Here is a 25,142-nt window from a genome sequence, read left to right as displayed (position 1 = left end):
CACAGCAGGGACTGGAGGTCCCTGAATCGGTGTAGACTGGTTTATTCACAGAGGGCACCAAATGTGCCCTTCAAAGCATTCCAGTGGCTTGGGAAGGCTACCCCTTCCAAGTAATGTAACACCTGTTTGCAAAGGGAGAGGGTGTTACCGCCCCCCCACTCCCAAAGGGCTGTTCAAGCAACAGGAGGGCAGAAACCTGTCCGAGGGGTAGTGGCAGCTTGGGCTGCCTGGAAAAGACTGGTAGGAGCAATGGTGGGGGTCCTCTAAGGAGACCCCAGAGCGCATGGAATCATATTTCCAATACTGGCAACATTACTGGGGTATGATTCCGACATGTTTGATACCAAACATGCCTAGGTTCGGAGTTACCAATATGTAGCTGGACATAGGTAGTGACCTATCTTCAGTACCCACACTCACGAAGAAAATGGCACTGGAATTCGTGAGGGCACCTCTGCTAGTGAAGGGGTGCCCTCACACACGGGTACTTACACCCTGCCCTCTTTGCTAGGAGGGCCTGCCATAGGGGTGACTTATAGTGACCTGGTGCAGTGACCTATGGTGAAAAAGGGTGCAGACACCCTTTCACACAGGCTGCAATGGCAGGCCTGCAGGAACACTTTGCATGTGCTCCCCATGGGTGGCATAATACATGCTGCAGCCCATGGAGATCCTCTGGTACCCCAATGCCCTAGGTACCTTGTACCATATACCAGGGACTTACATTGGGGCACCAGTATGCCAAATGTGGGGTGAAAATGGTACAAGTTACCATAGTTAGAAGGGAGAGAGCATAACCACTGGGGTCCTGGTTAGCAGGATCCCAGTGGACACAGTCAAACATACTGTCAACCGGCAGAAAATGGGGGTAACCATCCCAAGAAAGAGGGTACTTTCCTACACATGTGCATCAGTAAAATAGGCGCAACGCCTGCAGAAATCGACACAGCACCTGCCTTGTGGTGGAAAAATCACAGCATCGCCTACCGATTGACACGGCACCTATTTCTTCTATTGCGCATCAAGGATTTTCAATGCATCGTCCCTGAGCGTCAAAATATCCCCACATCGCAGTGAGGAAGCAAGGCTGGCCTCCTGGAAATCGACATCACCGTGCAGCGTGGAAAGTAATGACGCATCGTTTGTGCCGCGCCGGAAAATCAGACACAGTGTCTTATGTTTCCCAGGTACTGTCTGTTACAAGGTTACAACCACTGATTCTTAAGGATTGGGACCCATTTAAATCTTTAAAAAGTGATATACCGACTTGTGCAAATTTGATTTTTGTAATTTTGATCTTTTTTTATTCAGATAAATTTTATCTATTTTTTTAAAACTGGTGTGGAGCACTTTTTGTGGTGTTTTCACTATGTTACCGTATGAGTTATTGCACAAATATTTTACACACTGCCTTCTAAGTTAAGCCTGTCTGCTCTGTACCAAGCTACCAGAGGGTGAACACAAGCTAAATGGGATTGTGTTTGTGACTTATCCGGACTAGGATTGTGGTCCCTCCTTGTACAATGTTCTACACCTCTGCCAACTAGAGACCAAGTTTCTAACACCCAGCAGGACAAACTTTGGCTCCAGTGGAAACGGCACCTCTAATATTGTTGCGAGTTCCTGAATGATAACCTTCCAGTAAACCTGAATATTAGGGCATTCCCAGAGCGTGTGTATAAATGAACCACTCGCTTCTGTACATCGCAGGCACAATAGTGAGGGGGCCCTCCCCAAATGGTGCAATCTTTGTTGGTCATAGTATGCCCCACGGAGGATCATAAACTGAATCAGGAGGAGACCGGACTTAATGGCTACTTCTCGAGGGTGCTTTAGTGCAGTCTTCCAGTCCAAGTCCTCAAGCTCTCCCAAGTCTTGTCCCCACTTATCTCTCAATTTACTCAATGTCCAGCATGTTATTGTTAATCGTTTTATATGTGTATGAGATAGCACCCCTTCTGAGCTTTGCCATCATTATACTCCCTTCTAGTGTGGCATATTCGGGGATCTCAAGGTCTTTCAACCCCGAGCCTGCATTGCGTGGCGCAGCTGTGCCTATTTAAAGCACTGGGACGAGTGTAGGTTGTACTCTTGCTGTGCTGACGAGAAGGGTATAACGCCTTAATTTTCAAGGATGTCTACCACCATGGAAATGCCTATTGTGTCCCATGATTCAAAGCCCTGTAGTTTTGGCAGTTCCCTTAACCATGTTCCTTTCCACAGAGTCATCTCTCTAGTTATCCTGTGCATCCAGTCTAGTGTTCTAGTGGTCATATGCCATGCCTTTATTGCAACCTCGGTGGCCGGGGGAGGCTGCGAGAGCTTGGCCCTCCTTACAGATAACGTAGGTGGGATTTCCGTCCCAACAAGTCCCACTCAAGGCGAAGGATCTGGCAGCCTTGTGGGACATAGATCCAATCAGTGATGTTTAGCAGCGGTGCTGACCAGGAGTAATCCTCATCGTCAGGGAGGGAGAGCCCCCCATTATAAGGGTTGTACTGTAATGTCGTGGCCTCTATCTGTGGTTGGGCATCGTTCCACAACAGCATCCCCAACTCTCCATGAATTTTGTTAAATACCATTTGAGGGACCGGGCAGTATGTATTTTGGAGAACAAACAATAATTTAGGGTGGGTAATCATTTCGAAAAGGGCTACTCGTCCCATCAGCGTAAGTGGAAGCCCTCTCCATCTTACACATCAGACTGGAAGTTCGATAGGACTCTACCTACGTTCCGGTTGGAGCAAAGCTCAATCCTCACTCTCATGAAGATTCCCAGGTATTTGAACCCCCCCCCCCTGTGATGACCCATTGCAGCTTGTACCTCAGCCAGTGTCAGGTCTTTTTCTAGGGAGTCTCTAGCCTTGTTGCCCATCTCAGAGCAGGGTATAGATGCCAAGTAGCGGGCAATTTTACTGGGGCCTAATAGGGGCTGAGCTTTGTGGAGCTGTACATAGTAGTGAGCAATCCCCCACAGTTTGGGCATCTGAGTTGGATATGTCCTTCGTATCAGCCTGATTCGTCTATACCCATCTAGCTTCTTGTTCTTTCCTGCTGAGCAACACAAGCAATCTCCCAACCTTACCCCCAGATTCATACATCATGTTTTTCTTGGCCCTTTCTTCTGCTAGGTCTCTATTTATCACATGTAGAGAAGCAATCAATCTAAGGAGGAGAGGCTTATTGTTCAGTCGCATGGAGCTCTCAAGTTGTAATATCTGAGTTTACAGCTCTTCAAGTTTACATTCTCCTCTTCTTTTTCTGCGCTATTAAGTTTTGTGCCCTATCTCGTAGAAAAAACTTAAAGGCCTCCCACAGTGTCACTTTGAAAGTCATTGACCCTTGGCTTTTTTTGTAAAATATAGCTTGGTGTTGACTCGAAGCCCACGAGCCACTTTCAAAACCCTCAGGGCCCAAGCATTCAATCTCCACTCATGGCTTGCCTGTCCTTAAGATGCCCCAGTTTGACTAACAGTGGTGAGTGGTCCAATTGGTCCCTCGCCTGGTAGTCTGCTTGCCTGATGCCCCCCACCTTTCCCACTAGTACCAAACTGCTGCAGTCAAGGGGGTTCTGGTGATCTTCCAGAAGAGAAGGGGGTGGGGCCCACATGCAACACCAATGGGCTTGCCCTGTGAACTGGGCTGCCCTTTTTGCTATTATATGATCATTCGGTGATGATACGCAAAAGACAGGGGGTGGCCTGGGGCGGGGGGATTGGGTGTCTATCAACTTAGGTATAGTCAAACTAGGCTGTGTGTGACGCTTTTGTCCCCAATCCACCAGTTCAGCCAAGGTGCTCGTCACAGCCTGGGTGGTGGGGTGAGCTCTCAGGCCACAAGATGCACGTCTCTCTGGCCTTCTGTGCCAGCACTCTTGAGGACATCCCACACTTTCCTTAATCTCCCTAGGTTTGCAACCGTTTGCCCCTCTCGCCTTACTGTTGCTTTAATCAAGGTGATTGGGTGCTGGGAATCCGATACGGACCCCTGCTGCAGCAGTTTCCGACTCAAGGTCTCTCAAGGCTGGGTGCGCTGGGTCTGTAGTTCCACACCAGGTCCAAGGGAGTGCACGTCAGGGACCGTGGCACCCCCCAATTCGGCGGCAGCCGCAGTGTTGACCGGGGATTCAGGCGGAACTCACCTTGTTGGTGTCTCGCCATCACCAGGGCTTCACCCGCAGGTCCATCACTTAAACCGCACTCCAGCGGGACATGCCAGGCTGGTCAGATTCCCATGCCGCGACGGCAGGAGGATGCACTTCGCTGCCTGTAGGGCTCCTCATGCACCCGCAGTCTCTGACACAGTCTTCTAGGCCCAGCCGCACTGGCTATACATACCCCCAGACCACAGCTGCCATTCTCTCTCTCTCTCTGCCTTGCCTACGCCTCAGGCTGCATCTGCCTATCTGTTCGCATTTGAGGACCCAGCATCAGGTTCCAGGCTTCCCCCAAGTTCCCTGTGTCAATGCAGCAACAAGGAGAATTTAGATTGTAGACGGGTGGCAGGATGACAGTCGGATTAAGGCCATCTTGCTAGCCAGGCCCCCCACATTTTAAAGATGTTTGGTCAGCATGCATGATTTACATCATGGGCTGTAGAAAAAAGGGAACAAAAGTGCAGTTTGTAATTAGACTTCTACATTATTTATTGTTCCGTGATAATTTTCGGGCAATTGTATTGGCATTTTTATTTTGTTCAGATGCTAGTGAATGAAAGTACAGCTGGTGGAACACTTCAACTACTCATGCCTGCAATTTTCAAATACAAAATATAATAAAAGTGTGGCTATACTCTCTCATACAAGATTATCAGTTCCACTATTTCTGATACATCTGGCCAGCTTGCAGATGGGTTGGTATTTAACTTCATGAACCACTACATGTATAGGGAAACACCTCTTTCTGCAATTTGCAATAATGTGGAAATTTGGGTAAATAAGCAACTTGCTAACAAGAAGGTCTTAATGAATTCCTTTCTCAAACTGCCAACAGCAGCAGTTCACTGTCAATCCCTTACCTTAAGTTATGCAGCAAGACACAGCTTCATCTAACTGCATGTGGTGTAAGGTCTTGAAATTTGGGACTAACGCCAAAAGGGTATATGGACATGCCAGAGACCTGCTTTTAGTTGACATGGTTTATTATAAGCGTTGCGATTGTCCTGGAAATTACTGAGGAAGTACTCTTGCTGTCCTGCATCTTACACTGAAGTTGCAAAGTCTGCCAGAGATGTGGTTTATAAGGGATATGTTCTTTTGATGGTGAAGAAGGTTGCAACAACCACGTTTGCAAGTGTAGTGGAATTGGCATAACGTTCGTCAAACACTGAGGCTGGGAAAGTTAAAGGAAGCATTCAGAATAGCCTTACATTTACATAGAAAAGGAACGCTGACAACAGAGAGAGCACAGAAATCACTACTAAGGATGAGACTGCGAAAGGTATGAAGCTGATGTTTGACACTAGCTTCTTATCAAATTTGAAACACTTCAGCTATGCTATAGACTTCAATTTTGCCTGGTCCTGCAATCTATGGTTCTGTGCTTTTTTTTATGCCTGTATTGGTGATTTGGCTGGGCAGCAGATGACCTTAATCAGTGCAAGATTAGTGCAAGATCAAATATCATTAACAAAACACTTTCAATTGGATACAAAACTAATCACTTCTGGCTTCTTATTGCTTTCAATGGCATGCCAAAATACAAACTGTGGCTAAAGAGTTTGTGCAATCATTACCTTACAAAAAAGAAGTGAAAGGTGTCCTAGCTCTCTTGTGTAGGAGAGTCTTGCCATAGTTAAATTACATGCAGTCTTCTTTCTTGAAGTTGTATATGCCAACTCTGTGGGAATCACCTGAAAGTATTGATAGTTCCACAGCAATACCCTAGGAGCCTTATTGGAGTAGGGTGAATGAATCCCAGGTAAAATGAGGTTTGAGAAGCTCCACAGTGCAGAAAAACATTAATTTTAAGAGAGTTCTAAGCCAATATCGGGAAGGGAGTCTACCCTGCATGGTAAATGGGCTTGAAGGCCTGCCCACTGTGCCAAAACGCCAGAGAAACTGGTATCCTGACTTCTACTTTGACCCTAATATCATGCTAAGTAACCAACTCAAACTGATTCTGAAGCCTTAAACTTTGGACCAACGTCACATCTGGAAAATTTGTTTAAATGGGAGACCCAAACCACCCCACTTCGTTCAGGTCTCAAGTTTTTCTTGATCAGGAAAGGAAGAGGTCCACAGAGTACTCAAAGAGCAGCTACGCAGACGAGGCCTGCATGACAGCCATTCTCAGAGAAGAGGGGACACCGCCTGAAATCAGCACTTTCTAATGGAAGAGTTAAACAGAAATTCAATCACAGCTGGAAAGAGAGGGGTGCAAGGAGAAGGGGGTGAAGTGCTTCACTGTCAGATACGAGTGATTATAACCCTAGTACTCTCTTCCATAAAAGATGAGCACTGGCCTAGACATTATGTTACTGTGTCGGCTAGTTCCTCAGAAGCCTGGACTCCTTGCCTTAGTTACCCTGAGAGGCAAGTGCTGAAAGGGTTGCACTTGGCCAAGTTTGAAGAGCCAGGACACCATTACACCACTGGTAAATGACCTCAGTCACCATGGTTAGGGCCCAGTAGCTCTTGACTTTGTTGTGCTCCCCTCCAAACGGGGGTCTGAGAGCCAAGAAATTATATGGGTGAAACCCTTTTGATGCAAAGATTATTTACAGTACCTTTAGGCCCCATGATTGCTATGGTTGTAAGGTACTGCTTCATGGGGGTTTCACAACTGTATTAAACATGCAGTATGAGAGGAGAATGAAGGTTGTGGGTCTCTGGGAGATTCCTATAAGTCCATGGCAGCAGAGGGTGAAACCTGAGGACTGGAGAAGTGTGGAGACCTATGCATAGTCTCAAGAGAATGTATTCTTTCTACTCCGGTGTCTATTAGACATGTTTGAGGACATATAGGTTTTTTGCTGAGGCAAGAAAGTATGCAGCAGGTTGCAGACTCAAACATGATCTTATCTGAAGACTCACCTCTCCAGCTAGTGTTGAGGTTGTTTGACCTGCTCCCAACTTGGGCTTCTGCATACCAAGACACCACTTTCCACGTCGTTTAGAGAGGCTTTTTTATATAAATATCAAATATATGGGATCGAAAGTGGATGCCTGTGAGGGCTGCACACATATAGTCAAAGGGTTATGTATCTCCATCACCTAATGTGTCAGGAAAACGTTTGCTGGGGATGTTCATTAATAGACCGGAATGCAGCAGTGAAAAATTAGATAGGTACAGAGTAGCCGGTATGGACTGCAGACAGGATCATGAACAGGCCACAGTCATACACAAGCAGCAGGCTAGTGAAGTAGGGGGTTTAGATAAATAATAGATACAGTTATCAAGGGCCCTGACAGGTGAACTAGGAAATGCTATTAGCCCAACAGAATTTTGAGATCTGCAGGAACACTGAAGATCAGTTTGGTTTCCCGAAGAAATTTAGCAGGTGACCTCTGGGGCAAAATGAGGAATTTACAGGGATATGGGGTTGTGGTGGGAATGGTACCTGCAATTACTTACTCCCCTAAGGAGGTCCTAATTTCTCAGGGGAATCTCAGGATTCCCCCCGTAACCACTGTTAATGTCCCACCCTCTTTTGGGAAGAATTAATAGCTGAAACAGCAGAGGAGGAGGGGCGGTATTAATACAGCCAAATACAAAGCATGCCCATAGTCTTCAATAACTCTATAAAATTGTAATTTTACGGCCTTAATGTCAACTTCCTTAAGATAGATGAGCAGATTAAGTTCTAGGCAAGAGGGGAAAGATTAAAATGTGTAAGTGAGGGGTTATTTACATCTTCTACAACGTTCCAACAATTGCATTATGAGCAAGAAGCATGTTGGCCAAAGAGCATCGTTTTTCAATTTGTTTTAGTTTGAAATCACTCCTAAACAGCAAGAACAGGCTGTAACTAACAACTCCACAAATTGATAGGGTGCCAATCCACACCCTTGGATGGTAAATTTAAGTGGAAATTCTGTTGAAATATAGAAGAACCTATGTAAGATACGGCAAGGCTAGTGGGAACTCAGAGGTTTACAACGTCCGACTGATGCATTGCTGTGAAAGATGCCTTTCCCAGCATTCTAATGTTTTTGTAATGGAGAGCTCGGTTATGTGGACTTCTTTAACTTGGGTTATAAGTAATGCAGTCTGGTGCTGGTTTAATGCTAATTTGTTTGACGTCTGTTGATGGTTTCCCAGAGCCTAGATCCAGTTACATTTATAAAGGGGCCATTTCTAACTTGTTGCCAGATGTACAAAGCATTTTCTGTCTGCAAAGGGCCCGATTTGCAGGAATAGGTTTGTTTGCGACGGGAAAAATGCTTTTTCAAATGCACAAAATGTGATTTGGTAACTTGTAACCAAATCGCAATTTGCATTTGCAATTCAGTATTTGGAAGAATCATTTTTTGGGCATCTGTCCAAATACTGAATCAGTATGGTATGTATTGCTGTTTTGCAACTGAATTCCAGTCACAAAACAGTAACACTTTACCACCATTTTAAAAGTGGTGGTAACCCATTTGCAACGGGACCCCTTCCCTTTGAGAATGGGAAAAAATATTGTTTTAAGGAAAATGGGCTGCAATACAAAAACAAAAAAAAAGAAAACAAAAAAAGAAAAGATTGCATTATTAAAAAGTAATTGAGGACATGGTGGTCTGCGGAGTGCGAGTGGAGCCATGGTACCGTTGGCTGTTTGGACAGAACCGGGGATGTCCTCGCGGTGAAGCCTCTCGGCCCACTTTTAGCCAGCACAGCCTTTCCTGGCCGGCTCCAGACCCGGCAGATTACTGCAGTGGGAGCCGCGGCGTGCAAGCAGAGCCGAGGGACCATCAGCAGTTTGGCCGGACCCATGGACGCGCTCGTGGTGATGCTTATCAGCACTCGCCGGGTCTCGGCTCCTGGGGGAAGGCCCGTGAGGGCGTGGTGGTGTGGAGCTGCGGGGCTCCCCTAAGGTAACAGGGCACGCTGAGCTCCAAACTGTTACTATTCCAGCAATCGGATTTGGGGCAGCTACGGTCCGTGAGGACCCGATGAAGTCGTCAGTAATGCAGGGTTAAATGGTGCACTGGAGCGGGGTGGCCCCGAGACACGTGGCCCTTCGCTTCCCTGTGCAGACACAGACTATTTTGGGGTGACATGATGTCCATAATAGTATTGGAGCAGGCAAGATAATCAGCACCAATTTGTACAAGCCAGGAGTCACATGGAGGCTATCGCCCACATACAGAGACGTACGTCTGTGCCAGTCTGTTGCCCCCAACCCGCCTCTCTGAACCGCGGGATGTGGTGAGCGACAGGAGGATCATGAGTGCTCTGGACGCTGGTGTATGTCGCACTCTCCTGATGGTGGACTCTCTCATATGCCCTATGGATAATAAGTCCAGTCTGTGAGTCGCTTGTTGGGGAAGCCAAATGGGCAAACTGAAAACTTCCAGAACGCCCACTGCGGTGATGGCTACTCCAAATACTCCGCCTGCAGTGTCGGACGGGACAACGTATGCCATGCAACAGATGGATGCCACCCTTCATAATCATACTTCTCAATTTGAAAGAGTGCTACAAGCCATCTTAAACACTAAAAGTTCCCTAGAATCCAAAACCGCTCTATGTGGCGGACCGCACACAGGTAGATCCGAATGGTCGGTACGTTGTAACTGAAGGCCATTTAGATGGTACACCTTTGACACTCGTAGGCACATATGCACCCAATGCAAATCAGGGGAGCTTCTTGAACACATTGACACCCGGTTTGTTTCGGGACCCAGCTGGGGACAGTTTGTTGGGTGGTGATTTCAATTGTGTACCTGATGTTGTACTAGATCAATCCCTCCCCCCACTGCCGAGCATGCCAAGTAGGCATACCTCCCACGAGTTCACAGACTGGGGGTCAGAAAGTGGATTATGAGATTTATGGCGGCAGGGGCACCCAGAAGTGCGCGGAAACACCTTTTATTCCCCGGTCCACAACCGGCACACTAGAAAAGACTTGCTGTTGGCACCAGCGGCCATGATCCAGAGAGTACACAGTTCTGCATACCTGGCTTGCACCATGTCTGATCACTGCCCCTTAATGGTGATTCTATGTTGGGGCCGACCGATTTCGAAAATACCGACTTGGCACTTGAGTGTAGAAACATTATAAGAACCCCCTTTTCGTTAAGAACTAACCAAATGCAATTCCATATATTTTGCACAGAACAATAACTCAACATCTCACAGCGCCATTGAATGGGATGCACACAAAGTAGTGGTACACAGGCCACTGCATGGCTGCTTCTCTGGGTGTTTGACAGGTACCGCTCCGTGAGGCCACTACATAGGAGGCTAAAATGCAAGATACGGAGGTGGCTGTAGCCAATGGAAAGGCTGAGCCTGAGATTCTTTGAGAAATACAAACCAATTACAGGGAAGCCAATTCTCAGCTACGCAAATATGACTGAATGCATTATATGACAAGACAATATGCGGAGGGAGATAGATTGGGCCGCTTACTGGCGTGGCTGGTTCGTGATATGCCACAGCGATCCCCGATTAGGGCAAATAAACTAGACTCAGTCACAGAGGTCAACACACAGGGGGCCATAAACACTGCCTTTTACAACTACTACCAATCATTGTATGTGGCCACCCCAGTACCCAAACCTGGGCAAATGTCGCCTTTCTAGACATGCTCCCCCTTCAGCCAGATCAAATAAATGCATTAGAGGTCCCCATTAGCATAGAGGAGGTCCGCACTGCTTTAACCCAAATGGCCTGTAATAAGGCTCTGGGCACAGATGGCCTGCCAGTCGAATACTACCAGCCTTTTGCAAACCACCTTTTGCATCCCATACTTGTCATATTCAACGAATCACATACATCGGGTCAATTACCATAGTCACTGCGTGAGGCTGTCATAGTAGCCCTACGTAAGGCTGCCCGTGATCCCTTAGATGTGCGTTCTTACCGCCTGCTTTCCCTACTAAACATAGACTGCAAAATCCTGGGGAAATATTGGCTAACCGATTCCTCACTTGATACATGAGGACCTGTCCGGATTTATCCCTGGAAAAAGCACCTTCCTGAATATCAGGAGACTGCTTCGTCTCCTCCACAGCACCACAGGGACGACTCGTCACAGTGTGGCCATATCCCTGGATATTGAAAAAGCGTTCAATACCCTAAATTGGGTCTTTCTTACCACAACCCTACACAAGATAGGGTTCAGATCATGGTATATATCCTGGATCACCACTCTATATTCTAACCCGATGGCTCGAGTTAGGGCAGGGCAAATTATCTCGGACAGACTCTCCATACACCGGGGCACCAGACAGGGATGTCTGCTCTCTCCTTTATTGTTCGCAGTAGCGATGGAGCCCCTGACACCCAGACTGCACGTCTGTGGCGTATATCGGAACTTCATATTCATCACATCATTTCCTTCTACGCGGGCGTTGCCCTAATATATTTACAGGACCACACCACCTCCATACCAGAGGTTATGTCTTTGTTAGACTCCTTTGCCGAAATCTCAGGGTAAAGAGTCAATCGGACCAAGTCATGTATATTCCCGTTATCAACTGTCCCCTTAAATATGCAGCCAACCTTTCCGAGCTATCACCTAACGTGGTGCCACAACACCTTTAAAAACTTAGGGATACAAATATATCACTCAATTAAAGACTTGAGGGAGGGCAACATCGATCAGGCTATCCTTTCCATACGAGGCTTGTTTTCATTCTAGGAATCACTCCCACTATCACCCATCGGTAGAGTGGCCATAGCTAAAATGCTGATTCTCCCTAGATTATTATATTACTTTGCGGTGCTGCCAACTGTTCTTCTCGATCGTTTTTTATTAACTGATTTGCTATGGGGGGGGGGGGGGAAGGACAGACGTTGCATGGCATTGACCACGACGCAGTGCTCACAGGACACTGGTGGCCTGAGTATGCCTAATCTTGAACTCCATTATGCGGACGCACAATTGCAATGGCCGTTTCACTGGATGCGGGAACATCATACAGCGGAACAAACTGTCATAACCAACTTTCTGACCCAGACTCCAATATACACATGGTTGTCCGATAGGACATGGCCCCCTCTTTGTGGCAACATCCTGATGGATGCGGCCAAAACATGCTGGCTGAGATACATTCTCGGAAAACAGCCCAACATACCTTATTTACAGCTGATACCAATCTCACACTTACCTAAGGCCCATGTCATGCATTGAACACCATAATATGGCTCCATGGCGGGTGGCAAATCTTGAGAGGGCGGGAGATTTTTTCCTCAGCGGACACACTACTAACGTTTGACGAATTGAGAGACACTATGGGCCTATACGCTGGAGCTTTTCTGACATACTGTGCAATAAGACACCCACTAGAGGACACTAGGAACATGGGAGACGAGGAACCACAGACATCTCAGATACTCACACTGATGTTCTTAATAACTGACACCACAAACGTGAGATCTGGGCTATACAACACCATGTTAGTTACTGCTTGCCCAAGCTTGAAGGCCACTTGAGCTCGCCTGGACGAAGTACTCACTACACCCTTTTCACAGAAGGCCTAGGAAGCAGCACTTTCTACTGTTTAACGTGCCTCACGCAACGCTAGGCTCAGTTACACCCAATTCAATTATTTACATCAATCCTATCTCTCCCCATTCTGAATTAAGCACATGTTTCCCGTGACAAAACCAACATGCCCCCGATGTGCAGCACCAGAAGCAAATTTTCACCACATGGTATGGGAATGCCCACTTTTATTAACAGCCTGGTGACATATAATAGAGTCTACTGCCGATATAACTAATCATGCTCTAGTACCCAACCCAGAGTCCTGTATATTAGGTTTACACCAATGAGATAAAGGTGACAAAAAGCTCCTCAGATTTATTGACCTTGCATTTATAACATTTAAACACCTTATAGCTACACATTGGAAAGTGCCCTATACTCCAACTCACACCAAATGGCTACAGGACTTATTACAGTGGTCCCATGCGGAAGCTACGCCTGCTACAGGCCAAAGGCTTAACGAGAGGTGGTTGCTAAGTGTGGGACACTTTCATTGTAAATATAGGAGCAAAAAATGACACAAGACCCCCATGAGCACATAAGCATATCTAAATCATCTCCTGACAACCTTATATCAACTGGGTTGGCCAGGTACTCACGAGCCTCTGACTCAAGGTTTCCCACTACTAACAGACTGTACCAATGTACAGGGCCTATATTAACAAGATATTGATAAAATCGCTGCCCATGAATACCTACCTAGCAATAAAGCGCACTTCCCTGCCTCACATTTCCCAATGTATTAGGATCATTCGCTTACAGGATGCAGATGATTTATACATTATCCTCTTCCTGGACACATGAGCATGTATATTTGGGATAGTTCACTGTTCCGGATACCCCGTCTTAGTGCAGTTTTATTGATACAGTGGCACAGTTTAATTGTTTTGATTATGTATGCTTCCCCCTGTTATTGTTTATTAGTGTATGTAAATGTATGGTTGACTTAAACCTAATAAAGAGATTAAAACAAACAAATGGATTCCTGATGGGTGGCAAAATACAACCTACGTCAACATTTTTCCAAGAGGTTGGTATATTTGCGACCCACTAGGAATCATATTCCGTACTATCCATATTAAGGCTCATCAAGTTGAGCATCTGTCGTCCTTTCCCTAGCTAGGTATCACTTTTAAAGAAAACAAACTGGTCGGCATGCCTGGCTAACACGTCTTCCATCTTTATGCTTGCACTGGGTCAATTTTTAAAGTTTCTGCAACGAAAGGTAACAAGCCTATTCGCCCTCCAATAGAGATTTATAAATGCAGATCTGTTCCTGTTTTAACATATGGTGCTGGGATCTGGGGCTGTTCAAATTAGAGTATTCTGCAGTTCGAAGAAAGCAGGGTTCAGTGTAAGCTGTTATGGGTTCCGCCTACCAGTAGCAACTGTAAGGTGCATGAGGAGCTTGGTTTAGACTACGCTGAAGATTATATTAAGTTAGCTCCATTATTAAACTGGTGTTCAATTGGGTCCATTGCCCACGCGTCCCTTTGTAGACTGCTTGGAGTGTGTGCGGGGACCCTCGCTGCCATGGTTTCAATACATTTAAAAAACCTGTCTAGCCTTGGAAGGCCCAGTCTTTTTACGGACCTTTAACCCATCAAGGAGAAGGAGAAGAGTTGGGTTAAGTAAAATGTCCTGATGGAACAGTCTAGGGGCAGGGGCCTGGCATTACACTCTTCAGATTCTTATAGGCAGTACGTGCTGATTAAAATGTGCCCTGGACTGAACCCTAGCTAGAGTGGGTTAATAGCCACTGGGAACGATCACTGCTTACGAGGTTACATCTGGGTTCTTTGAAATGGAAACTGTGTATTCCCTTTGGACAGTATGATGCCTCTGCTATTTGTTTGTCCCTGTGATGAAACCTCTGACCAAACCCAATTGCACTTTCTATTTTTCTGCAACTCTTATAGGAAATTGACAACAGGTTTACTTATTCCTGCTCTACGGAAAGCTAAGATAAAAAAATGTAGAGTCGCGTTTTATTACCTCCAGTCACTGGCTATCCAGGACATCTGCTTTAGAATAGGCCTATTTTTAAAGTCTGCTGTTACACTTCACAATTCTTTGACGTTTTAACCGTTGTTTTAAAAATTTTAAGCTTTTTATATCCTGCCAGGAAATGTGTTTTTAATTGACCAATCCAGCCTTAAACTTCGTACTATTCATGTGCATTGTTTATTGTATGTATATGCTTTTATGATCACTGTTCATGGCCGAAATAAAGATTTGATTTGATTGTGAATGTCAAATTAAGGAATAAACATTGCATATATTTCGAATACTGATTACCAAATAACGTTTCAGGGGAAAAAATGCAATTTGGGAATCGTTATCTGGCTCTAAGTTACTAATTATACATGATAAACCATTCCTGATAAATATAAGACTCCTTTTTTTTTAAGCTAAAAATTATGTTTTTTAAAATTTCTACTTAGTAAAACCAGCTCCCACACAATATATGTTAATGAGGAGTTGATTTCCCTCAAATTCTCTCTCTATATCTCCATATTAAGTTTTTCCAAATTGTTATAATTTGAGACTTTGGTAAAGTGCTGCTAACCACAGTACGGAGTCCACGTGCATTCCAGGTACAAGGGCAAGCAATAATGCAAATGCAGTAATGGGCTTGGAATGGAAACCAATCTAGGAACCGGCAGGGGCTGAGAAAGCCAATAAGTACCTTTAATCAACAACTTTCCAAAAGAAGACAAAAGCCTTGAAGCAGAGTAAGCGTCACTGGAGCCAAAATGAAGAAGTGGGGCTGGTCTTAGGTGTACGCTCTAATTTACTGAGACATGCAAGCCCCGTTTGGTTAGTTGCAGATTCAGACATACGGGGACGTCTGAATAGCAGTGAGTTTTTCTCTAGTACAAATTATTGAAGAAGCTCGGAGCCACAGAAAAGGACTGTGACTGCCATAAAGAGCTTAAAACCCTGACTGCATTCTGCTTAAAATTCAGACTCTGTACAAACGAGTGCCATACAGTTGAAATTTAATTAATTACTATTTACTGAGTGCATTTTGAATGTTTGGTTTGTTCGTTTTTCTATGTGGTAAGGTTCCTTTGGTGTGTGCATTTTGTTTTGTTACCGGTCCGGCCTAAAACTACTCGTAGTGTGGTTTTTGTGCTGGTTTCAAGGTGACTGTGGTTGGTAATTATTCCTAACGTATTCTTTAATCATATGACCTACCTGTTACACAAAAACAATCTGTTTGAAGTGCAAACGCGCTTTGTGATGTATCTTTTAGATCTCTGAAGTTTCAGCAGATGAAATATTAAACATTTGATGTTCTATTGTGTGCCAATATGCAGTTACCATGCATTTCCAATTTTGAGTTATCACAAATATTCTCACATCAGTGCCTATATTTTGGAAGTCATAACATCTGTACATTACTCTGTTGGTATGTTTTGTTATATTAGGTGTCTTGAAAAGTACAGTGATCCTACAGAGGTAGCTTCTTGGCACTAGAATGCTGACAAAATGTTAACTCAGCAGCTTATAAACAGCAATGTTTGAGGACTCAGCACAAGAAGGTGCGACTAATATTGTGCTAAATCGGTTAAAGGGATGGCACAAGACCATGGTCAATAACATTCCAGCCATATCTGGAGCTCCATTAAAGGCGGACAACGAAAGGGGCACAAATTTGAAATCACCTGAATTTCAACACTAGATAGAGTGTACTCAGATTTCTGTACGGCTATTGTTTATCTGTGATGAATGAATGCACCAAGTACAGAGAATTATTGGGTATCCAATGGAGGGAAATAAAGGGCCACAAAACGAAAATCCATCTAAGAATGCTCATGTTTCCTTTTCAAATGCTTCAGAAATAAAATGTACAAAGATATTGCAATCTCTCTCGTAGACAGGCAGGAAGCCTTGAGTACAGAGTTTTTCCCAAGCTAGATAAGAAATAGAAGCAGAACCCACAGCTCAGCTCCCACGAACGAACACAGACATGGGAAGAGTTTTGTCACAGAGTTCTCCGAGGTGCACGCAGAAGCTCTTATTTCAGGAACTAGGACCTAATCCAGAACCCTGATATTCCCAAAGGGACATTGGGACTACGCAGGCACCCAGAAATTCAGGGCAAAGCACGGAAGGACCGAGTTGACTGTAACCAACAAGGGAACGTACTTCTGCCTTTGATAGACTGAGTTCCAGACAGCGTTGTCTCATCCAGTTGTGCTCAGCCAGTAGGCATTTCATGAACCTTGAGATCAACTAGTAAAACCATATGGAGGAGGAATGATATCTGAATGTTTTCAGTATACTTTTAGAGAACTAAGTCAAAGTAATGGATTAAGGAATTAAGTGGATGTACATAGAGACTGGAGAAGAGTGTCAAAAGGTAAGGGACACGAAAGACTGCACAAGTAAGAAGAAGGGACTTGGGGGAAGGGCAAGGCAAAATAGTAACAATTTGGCTTCTCTTAGTAGGAAAAGAGCACACCATGTCTAGAGCATGCCCGAACGATTGCTATTCCAGGGCAAAACAGAAGGGTAGAGTGGGTAATGGAGTCAGGGTAACACTGACAGATCTAGCAGGATCAGTGAGCAGACACTGTTGCCACGTGCTGCCTTCTGTGGGTAATCAGAGAGGGACATTAATGCAGAATTGGTGGCCACGTGGGCAAAATCCTACAAGAAGGTACCTAGATGGCTTCCACTTTTAATAAAAACTGGGGATACTCAGTCACACCCCACTTCATCACTACTGCTAAATGAATCTGGAAATTGCTAATAGGTTTGGGTTGTAAATAAAGTGCTTTTGTACCATTGATGAGTTTAGGCACTCAACAAGTCATCATCTTTGCACTTATGCATCTGTTCATATCTCCATCCACTCACTCTTGCATTCCATCATCTGACACAATCATAATAAAACACATAAAACTCAACAACATATGCACGATAAACTAAAATAATACAAATAGAAAAAAGAAAGTATCCTGCTGTCGAACAATGATTGCCATATGATGGCAATACCGAACTACACATAGCAGCATGTGTCTCTTGCAGTAGTACTGTACATAGTCTAATGTTGATTTAAAGTTCCAGCATGGCCGTCATGATTAGAATTAGTATGTTGGCCATCTTGGTATACGAAAACAATGATGCACTATAGATAATCACATTCCATAGTGGCTGATTGATTTCCAGAGAGTGGGCAACTGGGAAGATATGTATATGGAATAAATGAATGGGAAACACGTTGCCCATTAGCACTTCCTTGGGAGCTATAGGATCCTCCTAAGAAAAATTCAAATAAGGAGAGAAGAAACAAAGAAATGAAAGGGGTACTATAAATGGGCAAACTGAAAACTTAAGGACTCGTCCACTACCATTAACACTGAAACACACTCATTTTTAAATGGATGTGAACATGTGGTCACAAAAAGCTATCATGCACACAGGAACGAGACTCTATGACCGGTGAGGACTGAACCAACCCACGCCCATATGCTGCCATAGATGGAATTAGAATGTAAATGACACTCTGGAGAGCCTCATAAGGATTACCATAAGTGCACATTCTCTATCCCTATGGCATGTTCGGGTGGTCACCAACACAAAAACCCTTGCCTAGTATGGTAATCGGTGAGATTACACAAAATACCTGGCTACAGACATTAGCACAGTGTTAGTAACAATCTATCTTTAAAAGCCTATAGACTTTAACATATGCTTTTGACACTAAGTAAGTCGGGCTTCTGGCTTTGTCATAACATTTCACAATAAACTGATTAAACCTTTGGAATCTGGCATAATTTCCCCCAATGCACCGATAAGGCCTATAGCCATTACCATTGGCTGGAAACCATCAGCAACAAAGAGTTACCACAAATATTCAGACAACTAAAGTTTACAAACCAATGTATAACTTCTCTCAAAGGTTCTAACAAGAACCATCACAGTTTGCCAGAGGTGGTGGCTTACACCTAAACCCTGGTCAATTACAGTAACTGTGAGATTCCATATAACAAAATGCCTGTTAACAGTCAGTAACATAGTACAATACCACCCCACTGCTAAAGGTCTACTGACCCTAACACCTTTCACAGTCAGTAGGGTTAGCCCACTGCCTTTGTCATAGCTTGATAATAAGCAGATTAGCCCTATGGCATTGGACAGAATTTTGCCAGTGCACGAATCAGGCCAACAGCTTCTTACCATAGTCAAAAAGTGCATATAAGCACTCTTTTCAGTCAAAGTACACAACTTCGGCCCAATCAAATCCTGTACTCAAGGTAACCAACAGGTGGGTGGAACACAAGCTAGGTAGCGACTTCTTTATTGATCTACAAGGTAGAGAAGCAGCTGCGCTATCAAGCCAGGCCTAAAAAAAATACAAAATTAGGTGTTGGCTGTCAGGGTCCATGGGATCCACTGTTGGTTTCTTATTAAGGCCCTCATTATGAATGGCCTGGATTGGTATTCCCAAAGGGAGAGTGGATGTAGGTACTACCTTTTTCAAGCAGATAGTAAACAGACCTGAATGTGGACTCAGAATTCCCAGGTCTGCATATTATTTCTCATTCCAGGAGTGAAACCTCGTAATCCTTGGATTTAAGTGCAATGTTATCAGCTGCAATAGGAGACTGCGGTTGCCAAGTATCCCACCACCTAGATCCAGGGAACTTGTAAAGAGGGTGTTCATGTTTTTTCTGAAGTGTAGGAAAACCGTAAGAGAAAACAACTTAGTTAAACCTATAATTTGAAAGATTATTTTATTTTCCAAAGTAGGTTCTCTCCTCTGTCAGTCCAAGGCTCACAAGGAGTCTTATTGTGGCAAAGGAGGCGCATTGACAAAGTAACTTAACAAAGGGCATGACGACCCCATATCAAGAATAAGCCAAGGCAGTATGAGTCCAATGTTGGGGAAGGCTCAACTGGAGCTAAGCGTGGGGTAAAAAAAAGTCCACTATTGATGAAGTAATTAGATGAAAGGCAAATGTAACAGAACTGTAGAACACCTACATAGGACCTGTATTTTGGAGATAAAGAGGAAATTGTTCATAGTCTAAGTACCCAAACATTCAAGAAAAACAATATATATACATATCTATGCAACATATAAACATTTAGAAACAGCACGTTAATTTAAGATGCTTACAGAGTACATCTTCTGAATCATATACATGGGACCAATGAGGGATAAACTGACTCGGTGCTTACTTTATAGAATTTGCTAAAGTAGTGCAAAAATGTTGTTAACCACAGAGTACAAGTCGAAGTGACTACATTTCGAAACAAGGCTCCACTGATAACAGGAAGGCATATAATTGTATATACAGTATTGGCTGAAAATCAGATGTAGCTCCTTGCTGTTCCGCGTCATGTCACTCCAAACCATTTTAAATAAGTTTGTTTTTACTCACACCTGGTCTGGATTTAACCAAAATGAAAAGCCCAAAATTAATTAAGAGGCACAGTTTGACACTAACTTTCCCTAAAGGGCATTAGAAGAGGATGCCTAAAAAAACCCACAAAAATTCCATTGAGTACTGAGTAGTGTAAAGGAAGAGAACTCAAAGTTTTCGATTTGACATGTTACCAAACGTTCCTGGGTCATGGGGGAGAACATTTCACTCACATATTGCCCCCATTTAAATAAGTCTTCAAATCCGGTTTGAAATGCATGATTGGTAAACAGATCCCTTTACAGTCGAAAAATCCTTAGACACCCTTGTAAAACTGACTTTAAACTTTGTGTGGTATAATTGCCTTCAAAAGGAACTATTTGCTACTATACCTGCAAGAAAATGTCTTAAACACACATGTTCAGCGGTGTTTAAAGCCTGTCTATTTTGACCAAAGTTAATGGCCTGCCGTGCTTTAAAAATATCATTTGCCACTATTTTCCCAAATTATAAAAAGAAATAGCGGGGAAGCACTAAACCCTCCTCCAATGCAGCCATACAAACTTATTATTTGTTGAATACTAGTACTGGTCAGATGTGCATTTTAGAAAACTGCTGAAAACTATCTTAAAACAGCGCTGAGGGAGCGCTCTCCAAACAAGTGAAAACTAAGGATAGAGTTTTCACCATTCTAAAGGCCCAATGTCCATTCACCATATAGTTCAAATTTTTCCCAGCACTTCCTTGGATAAGAGCCAGGAGGGACCCCAAGTAACCTCTCAACGAGAAGCACATATGGTTCTAATGGGCAGACTATGCTGTGTGTCCAGATGATGGTTTTTACAGTATTTCTTTATTCCCGAGAACACTCGCCACAATTTGAACTACTTGCCCTACTAAGATGGCAATCACAAAGTAGACCAGTAGTGCCAAACATATGTAAACATTATAAAGAAAAGGGTATAGAAACAAGCTGCCTGGTTTAAAGGCGTAAATATTGGTTGTATTAACTAAATTATTCAAGCTAGAGTATCTGTTTGTTAAAATTATTAATTTCTTGATAGAAGATGGCACTGTGCAGAAATGAAGGTGGGAAAAATATACTGTTAGCATCATCATTAAGTGTCCAACAGCTGGGCCTGGTGCTCCTGATGCTAAGCTGGTATGAGCCTTTTTCCCCCCACATGAATGGCCTGTCCTTTTTTCGACATAAATGGTATGAATCTTTCCTTAAATTGGAAAGAAAAACAATAGTGTTCTTGCTACAAAAACAAGATGTCTTAGTTCTGAAATACTGGTTCTTAATCACTCTCGAGATGCTTGGAGAGATGATGGAATCTATAAGTAAGATGCACGGGTGCTCTTGCTCAAAACTATTTTCTTGCCAAACAATTGTTGTCAACTGTGGTTTAGCTGGCTGAGTACAACAGACATAGAACACAGTGAAGCCACCTCGCTCCTGCCTACTTTTCTTGAACAGTCAGCACTAGTTGCACTTTTCTGACAATTTGTTGTCACAGTGGGTTGAAGTCCAAGAGACAGACTAATGGCCTTCAGCAGTTTCTTGAACGGGTGTCTAACCTAATTTTTTTTATGCCATTAAGTGCAAAGCAATTTACGAAGAAAGACTATTTTTCTGTTCCGCCTTTTTTGAAAAAAATAGTTCACAGAAGCATACAAAACTTACCATTTCATAAAACTGATCACAAGAAAAAATACTTGCTTTTTGAAACTGTACAATTTACTTTAACATGCTATTGTAATTTTCATGGAAGATGTAACTAAATTTCAGATCTGATCCTGCCCCACCCCCGACAGTTGCTGCATTAGTAAGGATGTCTCGAGGCAGGGAGCTGTCAACGAGCCATAACACACAACAGTTGAAAGGAAATGAACTCAAGTAAAACTATGGCTCTGCATGGTTAGTACAGTAGTGTTTGTTTTTAAGGAGAAACCTTTCGAGCGCCGCTCCAAGGCACCCTTCCTGTACCTGTACTTTTTTTTCTGAAGCTGCCATATCATAGTTTGCGACATCTCTGTTACGTAGATTTCTTCAAAATGAGGGCTCATGACTTTTGTGACTTCCCCATCTCCGGCTCCTAAATCAAGAAGCCTGTAAGATTTCCAGTCTGGGTTTATTTTAAGAAGTCTTTGAAACTGTTCTGGTGAAAAAACAAACATTGAGCCTCTTCCAAGCAACCTGAAACAAAAAAAGAAAAACATTTGTGGTGAGTGGTGATATACCGCTTTTGGGGGGGAGGTGGGGGGTAAAAAAAATAACACACGTCTGAGAGTTAGAGACCACTATATAGTACTTTCTATGTCATGTTTCATATGATTTCACTAGGCGTCTTTCATAATTATTACCTGTAGAAGAAAACTTATTTGGTGAGACAGTGAAGTAAAACTTTATTTCATTTTCAATATGCACTCACCGGGAAACAATTAGGTCGTTCCTGTGCTTTTATTGCATTTTCAGAAACATTATTTCGTTTCAATTAAAATAGCAATTGTCCCATTTGCTCTCAGTCGTTTATAATTTTCATCAAAAGCTGTTGCCTGTCGATTAACTTCGAGTGCTACAGTCTGTGATGTCACAGTACACACTACTAGAAAATTGGCAGCTTCAGGAACAATGCAGGTAAAGAAAAGGAGGAGCCGAAAACATAAAACACACATATATATATATATATATATATATATATATACACACACACACACACACACACACACTAGAAGCGCTGCCAACACTTTAACTGATGAATGCTAACAATTTATTTGAAGTAAACACAGCCACAGTACACCAACATTTTAAAGTAAACACAGCAAAGGTGCGGAACAGGATTTCAGTTTATTGAAGTCTGCTACGACTGATTTTCTCACTAAATGAATCACACTCATGAGCTGTTTTGCTAAAAGGAAAAACTTCAGAAAAGACCACTAACTGGTCTAAAACTCTTTCAGATCAATGGATCGAAAAACAGATACCTTGTACGGCAATACACGTGGGCTATGACCCATAAAATCGAATTATAATTTCCCATCTTGGACTTCTTTAGAAAAAGTTAGGCATGTATCTTCTCTACGGCTGCATTGGACTATCCCAGGGTGGTGGAGGACCCAATCAATGTGAGCTCACGTTAACATTTCAGAATGCCTTTTCTTACCCTAACTTTATGGATTGCTAGAGTAATCTCCTCTTGGTAGGGCTTAGTTTATAAACAAAGAAAACGCAGGAGCCAAAGATTTTTCTTAGTGGTTCAACGCCATCACTGCAGAATACCAGAGTTGCCGAATATCAAGGCTGCTAAATTTGGATTAAACCGCATGCCTTTGTCTTCCACCGCTGTATACTTCCTGTTTCTTCATCTCACTTTTGTATATTCTTTTTCATCCCCTCTTTCTCTCTTTGCCCTAGTTTTCCTATCTTTCTTTTTCACCTTCTTTGTCATTTTTAGGGTCGAGCCTCCGAGTGCATGCGCATAAGCATGCGAGACACTGTTGTGTTCAGCAAAAGGGTCGGAGCCCACCTGTCGCTCACCATTTGTTGGTTTACGAAGCACTCTTCTTTACAGCCTTGTAATTCATTAAGGCATGTCTGGCATCATTTCCGTTCCTCAGTGAGGCACAGGGATCAAGCACTAATTGATTTCAACTTAATTAGTGCCCGCCCGCTGCTCCCGACGTGATCGAGGTACTATTTTGTTCTAACTTCCAGTGCACTGTAAACAGGATTGTGACAGGCAAAAACGTACCCCAGCAAGACAAACAAACCTGCAATGTTTTATTTTTTAAAGCCAACTTTATTTTATTTTTGTTAAGTCGTCTTCTCTCAGTTTCCACGCATGTTTTTTTTTTTTTTGCTCGTGGGCGCTGTTGTCAAAAGATGACTTTTAATTTGTTCCAAATATGTAAGACCTATTGCATTGAAAATGTTTGATCTACCTAGCTCTCTTTTGATCAGAGTTAAAATCTGATGATCAAAATTAGCGCTCAGTCCCCAAAAATGAGTGCCACCGGTTAGCAGATGCAGTCTGTTAATCCTACCTAATAGTGTTAAAACATTGGCTGGATAATTGAGATTCTCTGATTTCAACTTAGTCTAAAGAACTTTTGATTTGGCCACAAACAGGCAAGTATAAAAATGACTGCACCAAAAGCAATGATTTGCCAATGAGAATCTAGTGCATTTGTTTGTGGAGGGGTAAACATTTTAGCTTTGTCTGAAGAGTAGGCCAAGAGAAAAGAACTCATGGATGGAACTACAAGACCTGATCTGTTTCACCAGATAGACGACAATCAACCAAATAGACATTTGTACTGGTTAAAGTTAACCGTAGACAGTGCCAGGGCATCTACCCAAGAAATACTTTGGACACGAATACAGTGTCGCCAGAACTATTGACAAGAGAACCTACAATTATTTCTGTGTTCAGGCAAGGAATGAAACTAAAATGTCTAACAATAATAGAATATTACCAATGCTATGTATTTCGATAATTAGATCCTCAGAGAACAAGCTGTACAGCTTCCTAGAGATTCCTTTGGTAAACCTTCAAAGCCACGTAATGTTGGTAAAATAGATGAAATTACTTTTGTTATTAAATGAGTTTTAGGAGCAGTGGCACGGAGGCATAACTTTACTTCATACTCCTTTAAGGATCTTTTATACTAAACTGTTGAATAGGATCAGAGAAACAAGCACATTTTCTCTTTTAAAAAAAAAAAAAAGAGCAATCTTATATTAGTACTTCATAATAAAGTTATGTACTGCCGCAGTATCATCTGCTCCCTATCAATTTTAAATCCCACAAATCTAAATATTAAAGAAAAATGGATCACCGCATGGAACAGTTTGGAACTAGACTGAACTACAGGGATAACTCTGAAACTCTTGTAATTTTACTCTCAACAGCACCTAGTTAGAAACAACTTAAAGTATTCCATTGCATTATCCAAAGTAACATCAAGCATCGTCCTCCAGTTGACAAGGATCGCTGGATGAGGTCTACAAGGTTAATGATGTTTAAAGTGATAACCAGTCAAAAGAGTCTGAAAACAGCTCATGAAAAACTGTCAGTGTGATACTGCAGACATTCAACAGATGGATCAGTGCCA

The 25,142-nt window shown here is 43.2% G+C and overlaps 1 protein-coding gene across 3 annotated transcripts in view; it reads right to left on the bottom strand.

Moving 5' to 3' along the window:
- METTL9 (methyltransferase 9, His-X-His N1(pi)-histidine) overlaps nucleotides 1-25,142 on the bottom strand; it is a 145,282-nt gene that overhangs the window by 62,434 nt on the left and 57,706 nt on the right. For all 3 annotated transcript variants that reach the window (XM_069210311.1, XM_069210312.1, XM_069210313.1), the window contains exon 3: nucleotides 22,015-22,224. In XM_069210311.1, the coding sequence (XP_069066412.1) occupies nucleotides 22,015-22,224 (210 nt within the window). The remainder of the gene's footprint in view (nucleotides 1-22,014; nucleotides 22,225-25,142) is intronic.

This window comes from Pleurodeles waltl, chromosome 10 (genome assembly GCF_031143425.1).
Source record: "Pleurodeles waltl isolate 20211129_DDA chromosome 10, aPleWal1.hap1.20221129, whole genome shotgun sequence".
Lineage (NCBI taxonomy): Eukaryota > Metazoa > Chordata > Amphibia > Caudata > Salamandridae > Pleurodeles > Pleurodeles waltl.
The sequence above is the reverse complement of the archived record's forward strand: the minus strand, read 5'-3'. Positions and strand labels throughout refer to the sequence as shown.